At 42.3% G+C, this 16,632-nt stretch overlaps 7 protein-coding genes across 11 annotated transcripts; 3 read left to right on the forward strand and 4 right to left on the reverse strand.

Annotated features, from left to right (window-relative positions):
* Positions 1-20: 20 nt before the first annotated feature.
* On the reverse strand, positions 21-1,648 carry LOC135441047 (zinc finger protein 436). The gene is made up of 4 exons (XM_064700493.1): positions 1,272-1,648; positions 555-1,201; positions 378-485; positions 21-322 (listed from the first exon to the last, which is right to left on the reverse strand). The coding sequence occupies exons 1-4, from the start codon at positions 1,410-1,412 to the stop codon at positions 175-177; spliced, it is 1,044 nt and encodes a 347-aa protein (XP_064556563.1). The 5' UTR covers positions 1,413-1,648; the 3' UTR covers positions 21-174.
* A 123-nt stretch (positions 1,649-1,771) lies between these two features.
* On the forward strand, positions 1,772-3,852 carry hd (humpty dumpty). Its single transcript, XM_064700490.1, has 3 exons — positions 1,772-1,924; positions 1,983-2,134; positions 2,187-3,852. Exons 1-3 carry the CDS (start codon positions 1,871-1,873, stop codon positions 3,724-3,726), a joined length of 1,746 nt encoding a protein of 581 aa, XP_064556560.1. The 5' UTR covers positions 1,772-1,870; the 3' UTR covers positions 3,727-3,852.
* Positions 3,605-4,543, reverse strand: RpII18 (RNA polymerase II subunit RpII18). The gene is made up of 2 exons (XM_064700500.1): positions 4,288-4,543; positions 3,605-4,224 (listed from the first exon to the last, which is right to left on the reverse strand). The coding sequence occupies exons 1-2, from the start codon at positions 4,314-4,316 to the stop codon at positions 3,858-3,860; spliced, it is 396 nt and encodes a 131-aa protein (XP_064556570.1). The 5' UTR covers positions 4,317-4,543; the 3' UTR covers positions 3,605-3,857.
* Positions 4,544-5,142: 599 nt separating this feature from the next.
* On the reverse strand, positions 5,143-7,538 carry LOC135441052 (uncharacterized). Of its 4 annotated transcripts, none has more exons than XR_010438403.1 (3): positions 6,196-6,722; positions 5,519-6,138; positions 5,143-5,420 (listed from the first exon to the last, which is right to left on the reverse strand). XR_010438403.1 is itself a non-coding variant. In XM_064700499.1 (3 exons), the coding sequence occupies exons 1-2, from the start codon at positions 7,381-7,383 to the stop codon at positions 6,746-6,748; spliced, it is 576 nt and encodes a 191-aa protein (XP_064556569.1). In that variant the 5' UTR covers positions 7,384-7,538; the 3' UTR covers positions 6,052-6,138; positions 6,196-6,745. The 4 variants fall into 4 exon arrangements, 2 of the variants coding, with proteins under 2 accessions (XP_064556569.1, XP_064556568.1); XM_064700499.1 differs by lacking the exon at positions 5,143-5,420 and adding an exon at positions 7,380-7,538 and having other exon boundaries at positions 6,052-6,138; positions 6,196-7,317; XM_064700498.1 differs by lacking the exon at positions 5,143-5,420 and adding an exon at positions 7,475-7,495 and having other exon boundaries at positions 6,052-6,138; positions 6,196-7,336.
* A 162-nt stretch (positions 7,539-7,700) lies between these two features.
* Positions 7,701-13,364, forward strand: Cerk (Ceramide kinase). Of its 2 annotated transcripts, none has more exons than XM_064700489.1 (4): positions 7,701-8,076; positions 10,884-12,641; positions 12,709-12,908; positions 12,980-13,364. In XM_064700489.1, exons 1-4 carry the CDS (start codon positions 8,068-8,070, stop codon positions 13,110-13,112), a joined length of 2,100 nt encoding a protein of 699 aa, XP_064556559.1. In that variant the 5' UTR covers positions 7,701-8,067; the 3' UTR covers positions 13,113-13,364. The 2 variants fall into 2 exon arrangements, with proteins under 2 accessions (XP_064556559.1, XP_064556558.1); XM_064700488.1 differs by lacking the exon at positions 7,701-8,076 and adding an exon at positions 10,423-10,467.
* A 225-nt stretch (positions 13,365-13,589) lies between these two features.
* On the forward strand, positions 13,590-14,729 carry Prosbeta7 (proteasome subunit beta type-4). The gene is made up of 3 exons (XM_064700496.1): positions 13,590-13,878; positions 13,934-14,435; positions 14,500-14,729. The coding sequence occupies exons 1-3, from the start codon at positions 13,736-13,738 to the stop codon at positions 14,650-14,652; spliced, it is 798 nt and encodes a 265-aa protein (XP_064556566.1). The 5' UTR covers positions 13,590-13,735; the 3' UTR covers positions 14,653-14,729.
* Positions 14,730-14,848: 119 nt separating this feature from the next.
* LOC135441051 (uncharacterized protein CG1161) lies at positions 14,849-16,265 on the reverse strand. The gene is made up of 5 exons (XM_064700497.1): positions 16,108-16,265; positions 15,856-16,037; positions 15,681-15,789; positions 15,488-15,616; positions 14,849-15,197 (listed from the first exon to the last, which is right to left on the reverse strand). Exons 1-5 carry the CDS (start codon positions 16,174-16,176, stop codon positions 15,039-15,041), a joined length of 648 nt encoding a protein of 215 aa, XP_064556567.1. The 5' UTR covers positions 16,177-16,265; the 3' UTR covers positions 14,849-15,038.
* Between the last annotated feature and the right edge of the window lie 367 nt (positions 16,266-16,632).

The raw sequence follows: 16,632 nt of genomic DNA on the forward strand, positions 1-16,632 counted from the left end.
ACCCCCATTTATAAGGCCACTTATGTTGTTGAAAAGCGGCCTCCCAGGCGCAGGCGCCTTGCCGAAAGCTCTCTCTTGTTAACGTTATGTTAAACAAATCTTCTGTTACTGACTTACTTTAACAAGCATATTTGTAATTACAAATTATACTTATTTAAATACTGGAAATATAAACTAAATAATCTCCGTTTCCTCCTCTGTCTCCCCATATAGCATATCAATTTCATCCTGCATTTGCTGGACAGTGCGTTTATGTGGATATGTATTTGAGTGCGCTACGAGATGTTTGCGCATTGTGAAGTCCATGTTACAAGGCTCGCACCTGCAAGGGGAAGACTGTATGCAGTATACTGTCGTATCAAACATGTATGTCATACCTAAATTTCCGCATTGCATGGCTAGTGGAATGCGCCCGTAGCTCGGATACGCTAGTAAAAATCTTATCGCATTCTAGACAAGGGTATGGTCTCTCATTGATGTGTGCTCTGCAAGATAATTGAATATTGGTTATTGATAATTGAATTTGTAAATTGTAAGCCAGAGGTACCACTTACTTCTCATGGCGCTGTTTGGCGTTGTGTTCTAGAAATGTTTCGCCGCAAGTTGCACACTTGAAATTGCGCTCTCCGGAATGTTCTTCCCGTCGATGGAGTTTCAACGCGATCCTGGTTTTGAAGGTCGCCGGGCATTTGTAACAGGGAAAGAATTTCTTTGATTCTTTGTTTTCCAAATGCCCCTCTTTGTGCTCATTGTAATCGTACTCATTCTTAAAATATTCTCCACATTCTTCACATATAAAAAAATGCCGTAATCGCTTAGCGGGCCGTTTGTCTTCCAACAGTACCCAATGCCGTTTCTCGCTTCTCGACTGATCCTCATTCGCGTTCTCTTCTACATGTCCAGTTTCTGCAACTTCATCCTCAGTAATCTCTGCACTCATTTCCTCAAACAGATTTCCAACATCGTTATCTTCTAAAAACTGCACATCCTCATCAATGTACTCCAGCTGTTCCTCATCGATCAAGTCCTCGTATAGCTCCCGTTCGGCTGTGTTTACTACAAATTCTTTGCGGACCTTTGTTAGCATTTCCTCCAGATACTTTTGCGAAAAGATACAGCGCTCGCGAAACTTGATGGCCAAATCAAGTTCGGAGTAGCATCGATCGCAAATAAATTTGGGCAAGCCTTCGTTCATCGACAGCTACAACAAAGCAAAACAAAGATTAGTTTATTGCACGACATAAGCAAAATTTTCCCGATTCCTCCCTTACCTCGACTCCAGTAATGAGCTTCAGATTTTGCAGTAACTTGCCCCGCAAATAATTAAAGATATGCCGCTGGCGCTTCTTGTCCTTTATTTTGTTGGCACACACGCGGCAAACTTCGTGCAAGTTGCTTTCCTCATTGTCCATTTTAGCTAAAATGTCAAAATTGTTTATGTCTCTGTTTCCGTCTTTGCCTGTTAAAGAGGCTGGTTCTTTGTTAACAGGTCGGTACTATGCTATTTACAGCAAGCAGCAATTTTAGGTGAAAATATTGTCGTTACTTCTATTTGATTGTGCAAAAAAATTTAAAAATAATTTTTTGGGTGTGTTTATTTAAACTACTAAAAGACAGGCTGTTAGTTGCAAGTTAGTTATGGCAAAAAGAGATAAAAGTATAGATGAACAGCTAAAGTTAGCATCAACAGAATTACAAATGCTACAGCTGCTTTCTTGCGGGCCAGAGATGGACATAATATTTTCGATTAACCTATCGATAAATATAAATATTTTGACATCTTTTGCAAAATTGCATGAAAACAAGAAACATATTTTGCGCGGGACTTTTGTTAATGTTGCTGACTAGACAGTAACTAAACACTGCAATCATGTCTAGCGAAGGGACAGGGACCTTGAGCTCCAAGTGGACGCGGCCCGATGATGTATAAAGAACGTCTTGAAATATGACTGCAAGGCTTATTAATATGTTATTAATTTCAGTTTATAAAACTACAAAGATTAAAGCAAAAGAAGAAACAACTAGCAGCACGTGTGAGCAGTAACAACAATAAGCGTCCCGAATTGGATGAGAATGATAAGTGCAAGCTGCTGGAAGCCAAAATAGCCCAAAAGCGCAAAAACCCATTTGCCAAGTGAGTGTTTTATTTCAATCAGCTGCTTGGCTCCAAATACAGTCATCTACAGATTCACAGATGGCGCCAAAAAACATAAACATGATGACCCACACGTTTCAAGTATTTCCGACGTTCAAACGTCATTGACGAACAATTTAACGTGTTTGACCTCAAAACGCTCGCCACCCGCCACATTAGTGCTACAGAAATTTGATGCTCAGGCTTTTGCCAAACTATTGCACCAGGCAAAGGTCACCCAAGCAGATGAGGAAAACGATGCTGCACTGGCTGCTCGGCAAAAGCATACAGTACATCTGCCTATAGACTGGTGCCTTAAGACACGGGTTCGGTTTTTCTGTCCTACGGAACTTCCCGCTACCCAGCTAAAAACCTCACAACTGGCCAGCGGGTTGACAAGCTTTGTGCGTTGCTTCGACACACATCATACGGAGAGTACGTTGGACATATCAGATGCCACGCGATTTAATCAATGCACGTACTATTGGCAGCATCCGCATTTGCCTTGGTTAACGCTATATCCACGCAGTGCCAAAGAGAATAACGGCATCACAATTGGCGAGCGGGAGCGCAAGGCCCTGGCAGAAGAATGGGATTATAGCTTTCGCGGACTTTTCCAGCTTCTGCGAGCACGTCAGTGTCCGTACTTTTATTTGTGCGCTAACTCTTTCACTGTGCTCTTTCGAGCAGCAGGCAGTGGCGGACGCGCAGAAACACACGCCCTTGTTACACCGTCTACTCGCGGTATGCGCAGCGCTCTTCGACAGGAAGGCATTGAGTACAGCATGCCACTCAAGCAGCAGAATGCGGCAGATGGTGTCATTTCGAATAGCAGCTTCACAGAGGAGAGCGAGGGAAACATAATCGATTGCGGGACAAGCGTTACGGTTGCTAATTGCCAGGCCGAAGATAATGAGCATATTTCCGACCAGGATGATGACGACGATGCTTGGCTGGAAAGCTTGGGCGTGGATGAGCGCGAGTTACGGCGCATACAAACCACTCACGCTAGGAGATTGCAGGCAGCCGAAATGAGCGAGGATTTTAGTGATAATTCGCTGCTGCTAATCGAAGGTGTAGAGTGCCAAGGATTCTTCAGCTACTTGCTGAATGCCAAGAGTACCATCACCAGTGTTGGTCGCTTGGCAGGTGTCCCGCCTACGCTTCTGGCCCCCGTAGCCTTTCCAAAAGCTACGATGCAGAATTTGGTGCCGCGCTCCAAAAAAGTGCGGCTTGACGGCGTCGATTACTATAGCATTGATATCAAGGGACTGTTGCTGCCCACATTCCTGCCTAGCGTTGCAATGTTGTTGTGCGAGACGCGTCAGACGTTCAGCGCCACGCTGGCCAGTAGTATTAATACTCTGGCTTTTACCAAAGCTACACAGAAACTGTTGGAGACCACGCCCGCCGAATCTAAGGCAGCGGAACAAGAGGCCGGCGTCTCTGGACAGGTTTTTGGAGAGCAAAATCTTTCTGAGTGTGGCCTACTGCCCGCCGTAGTTGGTGCCATCTGCAGGACAGGTCAACATGCAGTTGGCCTCCTGGAACGTATCTGTTATCAGCAGGGCGAGGGGTATGCCTGGAGCTGACTTAATTTGCATCTTTTTTGAATAGTTTTTATATATATATATTATTTTTTTTGGGGGCTTGGTATTTATCTATGTTTTTTCAAATGTAATAAATTTTTTTTAGAGCTATTCTGTTCTTACATCTAACCATGCTAGTTATCCACCATGATAAGCTCGTCTATACTCCAATCCTCGTACGAGTGATCCGGCAGAAAGCGACGTATGATAATTGGAATTTTCTTCTGCTTTAGTTCTTTCATCGCAATCTGTAGTGGATCCGTCTCTCCATCCAGCTCAACCATAATGGGTGCGCACATTGCAATCTGAAGTGCTCGCGTGCCTAAAACACGCGCGCGCTCGTATTTCGTCATATATTTAGTGGTGATGCGTTTGGACTTGGGTACACCACCGCCTCCTGCGCCACCTGGTGCAATAATCTCAATATTATCCACTTCTTCCTCCTGAGCGATATCCTCATCCACGTCCTCATCGACATCATCGAAATCATCACCGCCGACACTGAAAAAAGAGTAGAAACCGTATAAATTGTAAAAGCGATAAATAATGGAAGGATGCACGTACTCATCATTATCATATTCCCCGTCATCCATTTTTTAAAGATTGTTCAGAATTCACGAACAGCGCACGCTTCTTTTTTGTTATTCCCTTAATGCTTCGATTACTGTGATTGGTCGATATCTGACCGATAGATTGTGCTTATCGACCGCTGTGTCGCGGTATTTATTTTAAAGCTTGTTATGCCTTGATTATGGTGGTTGGTCGATAGGTGACCGATAGTCCGCTTTCTTGTTTTTCTTGCGTCCATTCAAATTTTCAAATTCACTTTGGGCATTGTCTTTCGGCGGCTGGGCAATTCCGCTGTGGAGGATAACGACTGCGTCGTGTTGGTACAAATTGTGGATATAGACATGGTCGGCGGGAATTTGCATATAAAGGGCGATTTGAAAAGGCATATGGTTGCCTACAGTTTGCTGCGTGTCCTGGTTCATAATCATAGTCCACGCACGTGCGAATGCTGACATTTCTTCGACGACCATAATTGTCGCGATCGTATCTATTTAAATCAAAGTTATCCAATGGATCAGCTTCTGGCATTTGTTGACTACGGTCATAATCATAGTAGGGATCAAACGGTTCGTCATTACAGTCGTTCATTCTCTGAACCACAGGTGCGTAACAATCAGCTTGAACATAATGATTCGAACAATTAGGTTGATAAGGCGGCAGTATAAGTGCAGGTTGTACGGGTGAAAACTGAGCCGGTGGACAACGAGATCGCTGTGGTTCACTCATCCGGTATCTAGGCAGACCGCACGATGGGATTTCCGGCAATGGCTGCCTGACGGGATAACATGTCAGTGGGGCGGGCGGCGGGAGAGGTTCCGGTGGCGAACAGCAGTCAATTGTACTTGTGGACGTTACCCGACGGCATGGTCGCCTGAAAATTGGTTCTGGCGGTGGACAACAGCACTCTGAATCTACGCTTGAGGAACACCCTTGACGGCATGGTGGCCGCTGTCGTTTGGCAACAGGTGGACTGCGAATGACAAAACAATTCCGGCTGCGTTTTCTACACATGTCTCTGTGAGTCCCGTGCCAAACGTCACTTTCGGGATGACATCCCTGGCGATAGGGATAATTAGCGTACCTGCGCTGTATGTTACAAGGCGCGGCGCCGAAGCCGAGGCGATTGCCTAAACGGAACAGAAATATGCAATTATTAATAAATAATAAACAAGGCACCGCGCTGCAGCTTGGGCGATTGCCTAAACGGAACGGAATAATATGTAACTATTAAGAGCTTTGTTTGGATTGACTTGCCCATTAGCAATCACATTGGGTTCAATGCCGGAAGTCCTTAGGATTGCTTAGTGTTTGAATGAAAAACTGAAAATTTTGCTAACTGTGGATGTCAGTAATTTACAAGCAGCCTCTTTAGTTTCTCCATTTGTAACGCCTGCTATGCCGATTATTTTAGAGTATAAAGCTTATTCCCGTTCCGATATCATTGTTCCGAGATATAACCTATTGTATGCTGCACTTCCGTTTCTGTTTGCGATCTTGACAACCGTAATACTGATTGGGTGGCAACTCGGGAAGAGTTCCGCTTCTGCAAGGAATCCGTATGATCTCTGGTTGCAAAGCCCGTTGTTGCTGTAGTTGTTGTTGTTGTTGTAGTTCATGGAATGGAGTACATCGGCAATCTCTAGGCTCTGAAGGCTCGCTAGGAATATTTGACTGGGACATCTTACTCTTGGGTCTTGATGGGTGTAGTTAACAATGAAATAGATTTCACCAGCATCAGCTTTTAAGATGGAATTTAGCTTCTTTTTTTTTTGTTTTTTTTGTTTCCTAGCAATTTACATTTGGAGATATTTTTGTTCTGCAGCCGACTTGAATTTTGAAATTTTTCTAAATGATTTGGAAAAACTAAAAATATGGTGATTATGTAAAGCCAGCTTTGATTACTTGAATATTGTAAATTTAGCATTGCGACAACTGCCTGCGCCGGAGTCTATTGAATAACGCATCGCTTTTTTGAGTTTCGCCTGCAATGTCGGCACTGGGCTTGGTTTCGGGGCCTTTGATAAACAGGTGCGGGTGGCGGCCCATACCTTATAGCACAGTGTTGACCCTGTGGACCGCCGCATGGTTGTACGGTTGGTATATTCGCTCCACATTGCATATTCGTTTCGATAATGGTATGGCTTGGAGCGCAGCGGCATCCTGCTCCAGTATTAGGCTTAGAGTCCTGTATCCTTAAGTCAGACATAATGGGCCTTTTTAACTCTTACTTGTACCGAAACGATAAAGCTAGCGCAAGGACTGCACTTGATATTGGGATGACTCCGGTCGCATTAGCAATCACATTTGATAATTTTTTATTTTATAAATTTCCTAAATAAGCATTATGCGTAAATTGTGAGAATATTAGAAAATTTTTGTTCATTCGCCGACTGAGCATCTGGTTCGCCTACTAATCTGTCCTACTCTGATAGCATTCCAAACGAGTTGACATTTATTGAATGCTGCACTTCTTTTTTTTCTGTGTTCGACAATGCGAACACGGCGCGCGCGTCTGTTGATTTGTATACTGTGCGTGGGGCTGCGCCTGGTTTCGATAAGGAGTCGCCTGGCCGCAAGTAATGTACGCATGCGTTCCCTGCTGAGTTTCTGCCTTTTCACGATCTAGTGCGAGCTGCTGCTGCGACGGTGGGGGTACAACTGCTGGGCTGCACTCGCACTGGGGCGGGGCAAGTTTTGCTTTACATGTGCAACGCTCCTCGATCGGCACAACTACTGCCTCAGGCTGATTTCGTGGTCGAGAGCATGTGTATGAATCAGCGAGCGGCGCCTGCACCGGGGCTGTGTTTCGTCTATTACTTTTGCTAGTGACGCAATGGCATTCAACTCTGGATCTCACCCCTTGTTGCGGTTGAACATAACCGCTTTCATGATGTTGTATCTGTTGGCATTGTTGCGGCGCTGTTAGCTGCTGTATTTCTTGTTCTTGTTGAGGAGGTGGCTGCTGTCGCGGTGCCTGATTCGACTGACCACACGGACATGTGTTACACTTGCCACAAGGAGAGCCTGCCACAATAGTTACCAACTGAAGAAATACCGAGAGTTAATAAATCGTAAAAATTACTTACTCATATTGTGGCGGCAAAATAGAACACGAAAATTTATATTGCTTTATTGCATGACAAAATGAGAGAATGAAAATGACTGACATATTTTGAATTACTTTCATATTGGGTGTTAAGAATACAATATTTTTTTTTTAAAGAAACTCAGTAAATGTGTTTTAGGTTAAAGGTTTTTCAAGTTTGCAGACTAAAATTACTCACAATTATACCGTTGTACAAGTCTTTTGCTACCAGTTGGTATTATCACTGCCACATTTTTGTGGAAAGCTTTTTTGGTATTATGTGGCTGACGATCACTGGTCACATTGAGCTTTTTCATTAGTATTTTGTTTGGGTTTTCCGAGAGAGGAGCACGTTCAATGCTTTACAATTTAGCGACCTGAGTATTTCTTGCATTGCGGTTGTGGATTTACGTTGGTAATTTCTTATAATGTTGCGTTTTTTGTAAAGGCTGTAAAAGTTGCGGAAGTGAATGGAGTAAAGTATACGGTATATATTTCAATTGCAATTGGAAAACGTTTAATATAACCGCCGTTGATACAACCTGCATTCGATTGTATGCATCGTGTGTGTGTGTGTGTGCAAAATTGCAATGCGTATCGAATTAGCTTGATTTTCCAAAAACATAACTGCAAAAATTAAAATCAACTGTATGCATCAATGATTGCATGGATATACGGATATTTCTTCAATGTACAAGGTAATTTGCCCTATTGAACATGAACAGTAACCCACTACCGGTATTCCCACTGACAAAAACAGAAAAATAAGTACACATGAACCTAATGAACACATTAAGAATGTGTTGAACTGAAGCAGACAGTGCGTAGGCAAAACAATTTGGAAATATGTAGATGTGTACATGCTATCTATATATGCACATATGTACTTAAATAGCTGCGCTGTTGTTGCTGCTCTCAGCTGTGTTCTGATAACGGTGCTTGGCGTAATGTTTGTGTGCCCGCTCTAAATGACTCTCCAATGTTCTCATGACTGTTTATGTATTCGTAACTGTGTTAAGTATAACAGCTTTGTTTTTTTGTCTTATCCAAGCGTGGCCATATCTATCCCTGTCTCGCTTTCGCTGATTTTCCATTATTCTGGCTAATATCTTAATATAAATCATGTCTGGTTGTAGAATATTTTTGGACTGCGTGTCAGCTAAAAATAGGTAAAACGCGTCCACTTTACCGGTTCAAGTGAGTCTGTAAATGTTTTCTTTTCAACTCTGAAAGCTTGTTTTTGTTGTTGTAATGATTCCAGAATGTTTTCATTTATAATCCTTATACAATATCAAATTTTATCCCCCTGGTACTAAAATAGGTATAGTGTGAAATTCCGTTCAATGTTATCCTATTCAGTTTTATCAATTAGGTTTCGCTGCAACTTTATCTGACATGCCTTCCTCTATTCTAGTTCATTAGTTTTTTTTAATCATTGTCGCTATCTTATCGGTCACATGCACTTATATAAATTGATAAGCAAGCGGCTTGCTAAGTGCTAAGGAACTTCAATGTTTTTGTTTAGTAACAATAAATGTACTTAATTATAGAATACGATAATTGCAATATTTTCTATCTGAGGCTGACTCGTTTACAGCCCTCTAATGCAGCGTCCGCTGAGATATTATCGAAATAAACGGTTAGCGTGCGCTTTTTAAACAAAATAGATTTGTCAAAACAAAACTCTCGATTTGTATAGCTTTTAAACAAAAGTAGGTGCTACAATGTACTCTAGTATATTAGAGAATATTTTTATATTTTTAAAGTTATAGCAATTGTTCATGGCATGTTTCTCGTGCCTCTATATAAGTAATTTTTGCTTTATTCATTTAAAATATAATTAATTTTTGGCATGCAGTCAAGAAGGGCGTGCCAGACACTTACAAAAGAAGAAAAATACACAAACAAATCATTTTAATGGGTTTTAAGACATTTTTGAAAATTGCAAACGACAAGGTTAATTAACAGCATTGAATAAAAATTGTAATTATTTAAGATATATGTAAATACTTAATATATAGGTGATACTTAAAAAGCATCTACTATGCTCTGTGCTTAAAAAATTGCTAGCCGGAAATGCGCACAAGAATAGGCAAAACTAAACTTAAATGTCATTTGCATAGACTAAATACAAATGCGGTTATAATTTAGACTTGAAAGGCCTTCAACTCTACTAATACTAGTATCCAATCTACATACATATTCGGTCAGGCGAGTCGGGCACTTCAAAAATGAGTATACGAAAAAACTTGTTGCAATTCAAGGCGAAGGTCAAAAAGCTGCACGCCCTGAGAGGAGAGCAGAGCAGTAGAGAGAAGACGAGAGAAACTCGTTTTGGAACAACATTTTTACGGATGTTGTTGTTGTTGTTGTTGATTGTTGGTGCTGGCGCGCAGCTTCCTAAATTATTCCAATATTCTACAATATATAATACGGTATTGTCGCTCATAACCTTGATCGTAAGCGTGCTTCGTTTATGTGGTCTGAACTGGTAAATTCTGAACTCTATTTTTATACCCTGTACCCATTAATATCACATTCGATGTGCTTGATGTTTAAACATATTCTATATATGGATATATACATATATAAAAATATATAGATAAATATACTTATACATGCTTAATTTCTCAAATGTATAATAGATACTGAGACTTTAGACTTCAGGTAACGCCTAGTCGATCACTCTTAACTTGTTTTTGTGTGTCTATCTAATTAGCAGTAACAAAGGTTAGTCATATTTGAGACCCTTGTGCGTTATGCTTGGTGGAGGCCAGTCTCAGTGGCACGACTTAATAAGCATTAAACATGTGTGTATAATATGTTCTAAAATATTGCAAAAGCCAAGGCCCAGGTGTGAAACCAAGAGAGCCGTTTTGGTATAATCATATGTATCTCCATTTCGCTATTCCAGTTGCGAATTACATGGGACATTGGCATGTCATTTATAATATTGATTCGGTTGGTTGCTTATCAGCAGCAAATATCGGGAATAGCACATTGCGTCGTGGCAAAAACTAAATGAATACTATATTTTTATAGCCCACTGACCATGTATTATGGAGCGTACTTGTATAGAAAATAATCAAGTAAGATATATATATACATATCATGATCAGTTTCATACATCCGAATATAATATAGAGAATATTCAAAATCGATTAAAAAAAAATGTGTGTGTAATATATACGTTTTAGTATCCGATATTATTGAATCGAAATAAATATATGTTATGGATATATGCTAACGATATTCAAAAACATTTTCGATTTTGCTGCTATAGGTCTATTATTATGTTTTATATACATATATGCTTATACACTAGCTCAAAATAAGCAGAAAGCCACAATCTTTAGTTGCAATGTTCGAGTCATTAAAAAGAGAATGGAGCTGAGATTTACCGCAATGATTACCCGTCTCCACTCGCAATCAGGCCGTCTAAAGCAAAGTTCAAGCGAGTACGTAATTCTAATGGAAACCTGTTTTTCTCGCCATTGTCTTGCAGAGACAAAGTGATTCGAAGATGACGCAGAGCGGCAGCACAGAGTTTACCAAGACGACAGTTGCCGCTGCCGCCACTTGCTGCTCCTCAGATGTGCTGCTTAACAACTTCCAGCTGAAAAAGAAGAGCTACCGCGTGCTGCTTCATGGTCAGAGGCTGGTTTGGGAGCGCATGCAGTGCCAGTCAAAGGCGAAACAGTCGCGCCAGAACGAGACGCAAAAAAGACCGCTACCCGAGGATTCTGTATACGAGCAACAACTGGCTGGCGATGGCACCTGCAGCTATGGCCCGCACAGCCATATTTTGCACATAGATGACATCATTAGCGTATGTTCTGGCCACACCAAACACGAAAGCCGACAGCCCCCATCTAACCAAAACATGCATCATGGGGATGGGGATATGAAGCCCACAGCACAATTTTTGACCGTCAATTATGCAGAACGTCTGAGCAAATCCAAATCGGACTGCAATCGCTGGCAGCTGCGGCGCATCACCTTTTATAATTCAGATGCGTACATTGTGCGTCAATGGCAGTTGCAGCTACAGGCACGCATAAAATCCTCGCCCGTTGGAGGCCAACGTGTGCAACGCCTGCTGGTTTTCATCAATCCATTTGGTGGGCGAAAGGCGGGCGCTCAAACCTATGAGCGTTTAGTGCGACCGCTTTTCCAGCTGGCCGGCATCGATGTCACCTGCATAACCACCCAGCGTGCCAATCAAATCCGCGATATACTGCTCACTCACGATCTTGGCTGCTATGACGCCGTGTGCTGTGTGGGCGGCGATGGTACCGTGGCCGAGGTCATAAACGGTCTTGTGTTTCGGCGCATGCGAGAATTGGGCTTGGATGAGCAGAGACCAGCCTATATACCACGTCCCAGCCTGCCTGTGGCTGTGATACCTGCGGGCAGTACGGACACCATTGTCTATAGCATGCACGGCACGGCTGATGTGCGCACTGCGGCCATTCACGTGCTGCTCGGCCAGAGGCGCGGCCTCGACGTCTGCAGTGTGAGCAACAAACGCACCCTTCTGCGGCTCTGTGCCAGTGTCCTGAGCTATGGGTATCTGGGCGATGTAGCCGCCGAGAGCGAACAATATCGCTGGATGGGAACACGGCGCTATGAGTATAGCGGCATCAAGGCGTTTATTAACAATCGTGGCTATGACGCGGAGCTGCAACTGCTTGAGGAGCCCACAGAGCCGGAAACGCCACAGAGCCCGGTCAGTGTTTGCACTGACTCTCCCTCCGTGTGCTATGCAAATTGCCAGCGCTGCAGCATAGCTAGTTCCCTACAGGAGCATCGCCCTGCATTGTTTACCGCTGATATAGAACGAAGGGAAGAGCAAGAACTACAGCCAGATCAGCACGAGCAGCTGCATCCACAGCTGGAATCACAGATAGATCTACCTGTCGGTGTGCCCGTTATGTCAAATCGTGAACTGCAGCTGAACACAAGTGAATCGGCACTGTTGCGCCCACGGCCGATACGTCCGGGCAGTCTACCGTTGCAGCCCGGCGGTTCCTTTGGCTCCAACCTGAGCCTGCCCGGCGGCCTGCAGTGGAAGATTATTCGTGGAAATTTCTTTATGATTTGCGGCGCCAACATCACATGTGCCTGTGCCCGCAGCCCCAATGGCATCTCGCGCTATAGTCATCTAGGAGATGGCTGCCTTGATCTGATTCTGGTACGCAAAACTACGTTGCTCAACAATGTGCGGTTTTTGTTGAATACTGCAGGCCGAGGAGGCGACATTGTAAGTACTCATCATATACATCGCTATAAAGAATATAAACGTAACATGCTTCTCCAAATTATTGCAGCGCAACCTACCTTTTGTAGAAGTCTACCGGACGCGTAAGTTCATTTTTCGCACATTGACAGCGGTCACAACGGAGGAAAGCCTTAGTATTGCCGGTTCCCGTCAACCAATTGCCCAAAGCGGCAATGACACGGTCAGTTCGGAGTTTTCTAGCTGGAATTGTGATGGAGAGGTTGTCACAGATCTAGATATAACAATGAGGCAAGCATGCAATGATATATAAAGTATTAAAATTCATCTTTTTAACTTACTTTTGATTTTTCTGCATACAGCTCCCATTGCCAGCTCATAGATGTTTTTATGCGTGGTCCACATTCCTATAGTAAGCCTCCAAAGGCAGGCGTTAGCGCGCCCACAACCCCAGCTAGCTCAAGCGATAATGTGTATTGTTGTTGCAAGGATTAGTTCTTAATAAGCAATGCTTTAATTTAGTAGGATACTAAAAATTGGCCGTGACAGTAGAATGTAATGTAGACTACTTTACTATTGCATAATCGAGAATTTTTATATATTATGTATGTTAAATGTTTTTTAGTAGTTAGCGAACTGTATTCTCTGCAATGATATTCTATTCATCTGTATTATGCCATCTGTAAGATGCAAGCAAAATATTTAAACATTCCCTAAAAGGTGTGCATTAAAAAAAATATATATATATTTGTATATTCTATTGAATTATACTACCTCTAAAAATAAAGGTGAGCATGTATTTTTAATCAAAATTGTATTTTTCTTGCTTTGCTTCAAAATTGTAAGATTAGAATTTCTAAATCTAGCGCGTTTTGCGCAGCGCCAGCTAACTAATCGTTGTGACAGAGTTGTCGCCACATCGTTTGCTCCATCAGGTTGCCCTAGCCTGTGTATATCGATAGCTGCGTATATTGATAAAAACGCCTTGCAGTGCTGCAAAGCTTAATAAATTCGTCGCTATCTAAAACTGTTCGGCTTTTATTTGTGCCTGTCATTCTGCGACTGCTTTTGCTGTTATTTCCATTTGATTTTAAAGTGCTATAAGTCTATATATTATAATGATGAACAACAGTTTCGCACAGCCGATGTGGGGAAATGGACCTTCGCCCGGCCAGTTCTACAATTTCATAGGGGGCAATGCCCCAACACAACTGCCGCGAGAATTAACAACCGCAGGACCTTTCGGTACCAAGCACAGCACGTAAGTTAATGCAGTTTGCACCGCCTAAAAGCTCTAGCACTTTTTACATTGTTAGCGCTGCAATTACTACGGGCTCCTCAGTGGTGGGTATCAAATTCGATAGTGGTGTCTTGTTGGCTGCGGATACGCTGGTTTCGTATGGCTCCCTGGCACGTTATCAGGATATTGAACGCGTATTCAAGATCAATAACAACATTTTGCTAGGTGGAAGTGGAGACTTTGCGGACATACAGTCTATCAAGCGGAACATCGATCAGAAAATGATAGAAGATCAGTGCTACAATGACGGTGTCATCATGAAGCCAGGGGAATTGGCCAGCTGGTTGACACGCGTGCTGTATAACCGTCGCTCGCGCATGAATCCACTTTACATTGATGTGGTGGTCGGTGGTGTTGATGAGACCGGTAAACCCTTTCTGGGTAATGTTGATATGCGAGGACGGGCCTATACTGATTATGTAGTGGCCACCGGCTTTGGACGGCATTTAGCTCTACCGCTTGTCCGGGAGCGCAAGCCCAAGGATCGCGATTTTACTTTCGAGGAGGCAACCAACTTGGTAAGCAAACAACAAGCAAAATACTATTGATTAAAATTAATACATTTTTTTTTATAAATTGCAGATTCGGGAGTCAATGAAGGTGCTGTACTACCGTGATACGCGCAGCATTCCCCAATACACGGTGGGCATTTGCACTGCCGCCGATTGCAGCATAAAAGGTCCCTTTAAAGTGGAAGAAAACTGGACCTTTGCTGAAACCGTAAAGGGCTACTAGGCTGACTTTTCAAATACAATGTAATTTAAGAACCAAACACATTAATAAAGCCTGTAAGCTCTTGGAAATAACATAAATGATGTAGGGAATATCGTGAAGATTAACTTCCAAGGAATTGACGTTTTGAAAATGAAGCGCATGTGAGAAAATTCTTATAGAAATTTTCTCAACTTTGAAGTAACATTCAGTTTGATCGTTTAAATTTTCTTATAGTTATTTGGTTATGTGAATTTATTTAAATTATAAAATGTTGCTAATAATATTAATTAATTTTGATCCAATTAACGAGACAAGCAGTGCTAAAGAGCAAATTCAAATACAATACGTAATTGCTGCCGGAATACATGTCTTTAAGTCGCCAACGGCTCCAGCACTTATGTTGCTGTTCAATTTAGCATGGTGTGGCGATCGTAGATGTGGCGCCGCTGTTCCCGCACTTGACGCTTCCATTTGTCCTGCTGATGTCCGACACGATTCAGAACATTGGCACGTGCGCTTAGCTCTTGATTGTTGGGATCAGCGGGCATAGGCGGTGTGGGTTCGTCCTAGGAGCCGCAGCAGAAAAAGAAGGAAATTTGAAGCGAATTAGTTGAGGCCGTTATAGGTTAATACATAAACAAAAAACATTGGTTAGCACATGCGTTTGTTAAAAGCATTAAATAAAATAAAACAATAAAGTATTTCTATATGTATCGTTTGGCAAACGGCATCAAACGTTGTGTGCTTCTTTATTGCCAACTAGCTGCGCCTCATCATCACTGTCGTCATCAACGGCAGGATTAGCGGCTAGTCGACTATATTTAATGCCTGCATATTTAGAATATTTGTTATGTACATCTTCATTGGTGTGCTCCTGATAATTGTTAGCCTTGACGCGTTTGTTAAGCAGTGGGTCCAAGCACATTAGGAAGAGCATGTATATCACTAAAATGGATATTATCCAAATCACAATGATGACAACGACCTAGAAAATAAAGAAATTAAGAACATTTTGGGCAACTTTGATACGATACTAGGACTATACACACCTTTATAAGTGTCGTATTGCGCGCTACATGGGAGCATTTACACTCGGCGCACATGGGAAGCTCCTTTCCATTGGCATCTACTTGCGGCAGCAGAGCTCCAACACAGGCACTAAATGTAGAACGGCATACATATATCTAAAATCTGTTTACGAGTCGTAATTACGGGACTACAAACCATTCACTAGGACTGCTACTTGTGTTTGCGCTTGTTGCCGTACTGCTTATGACTTTTGGAGTAGCGATTGCTGGCGCTGCAGTAGTTACTGCCGCCTTGCCAGGTGCATTAAGTTGACTGGCGTTGTTGTTGCTATTACTAATACTGCTGCTGCTCGTCAGTGTTTGTGTTGCTGTCTCAGCCTTTGTCAACGAACAAACACAACCATCATTAAAGTTTAGGCGTAGTAGGTATAACGTTGAGAATACTTACCCATGTCGCGCCAAGTAAATAACATATCGCCAGAAATGCAGCGTAGATGAATAAACGCTTATGTGCCATTAATTTCTGCTTAAGTGCAATTTTTTAACTTTCACAGAAAAATTACTGCATCATTTGCAGTGCTCTAAATGCGTGAAAAAATATCGCTTATTACATATCGATAAGCGCGACTATCCCATTTCTTTTCCGATACCAAGTACCAAAAACCGACGCTAAGTTACCGCCGCTACTTTGACCGCGTAGTTTTCGATAAATGTTATCGAAATCATTTAACGACATTTAAACCTGGTCCAGTCTATTCATTAACATAATTTTAAACACTTAAACTATTGATGGTGACCTTTTATTCTGTATATAATTTCTATATAGTAAATAGGACAATTGTCATTGCGATTGATTGCGATATATATTTATCTTGATAACTATTACCATTGCCAATCTCTGGCAACTCTGGTCGATGAACACAACAAGATGTGCGACAGTTGCCCGCGTCTTTTATCTTTTATTTATTTGTTT

This window comes from Drosophila montana, unplaced genomic scaffold (genome assembly GCF_035044405.1).
Source record: "Drosophila montana isolate Dmon_TW-CO22-7 unplaced genomic scaffold, ASM3504440v1 contig_1761_1, whole genome shotgun sequence".
NCBI classification, from domain to species: domain Eukaryota; kingdom Metazoa; phylum Arthropoda; class Insecta; order Diptera; family Drosophilidae; genus Drosophila; species Drosophila montana.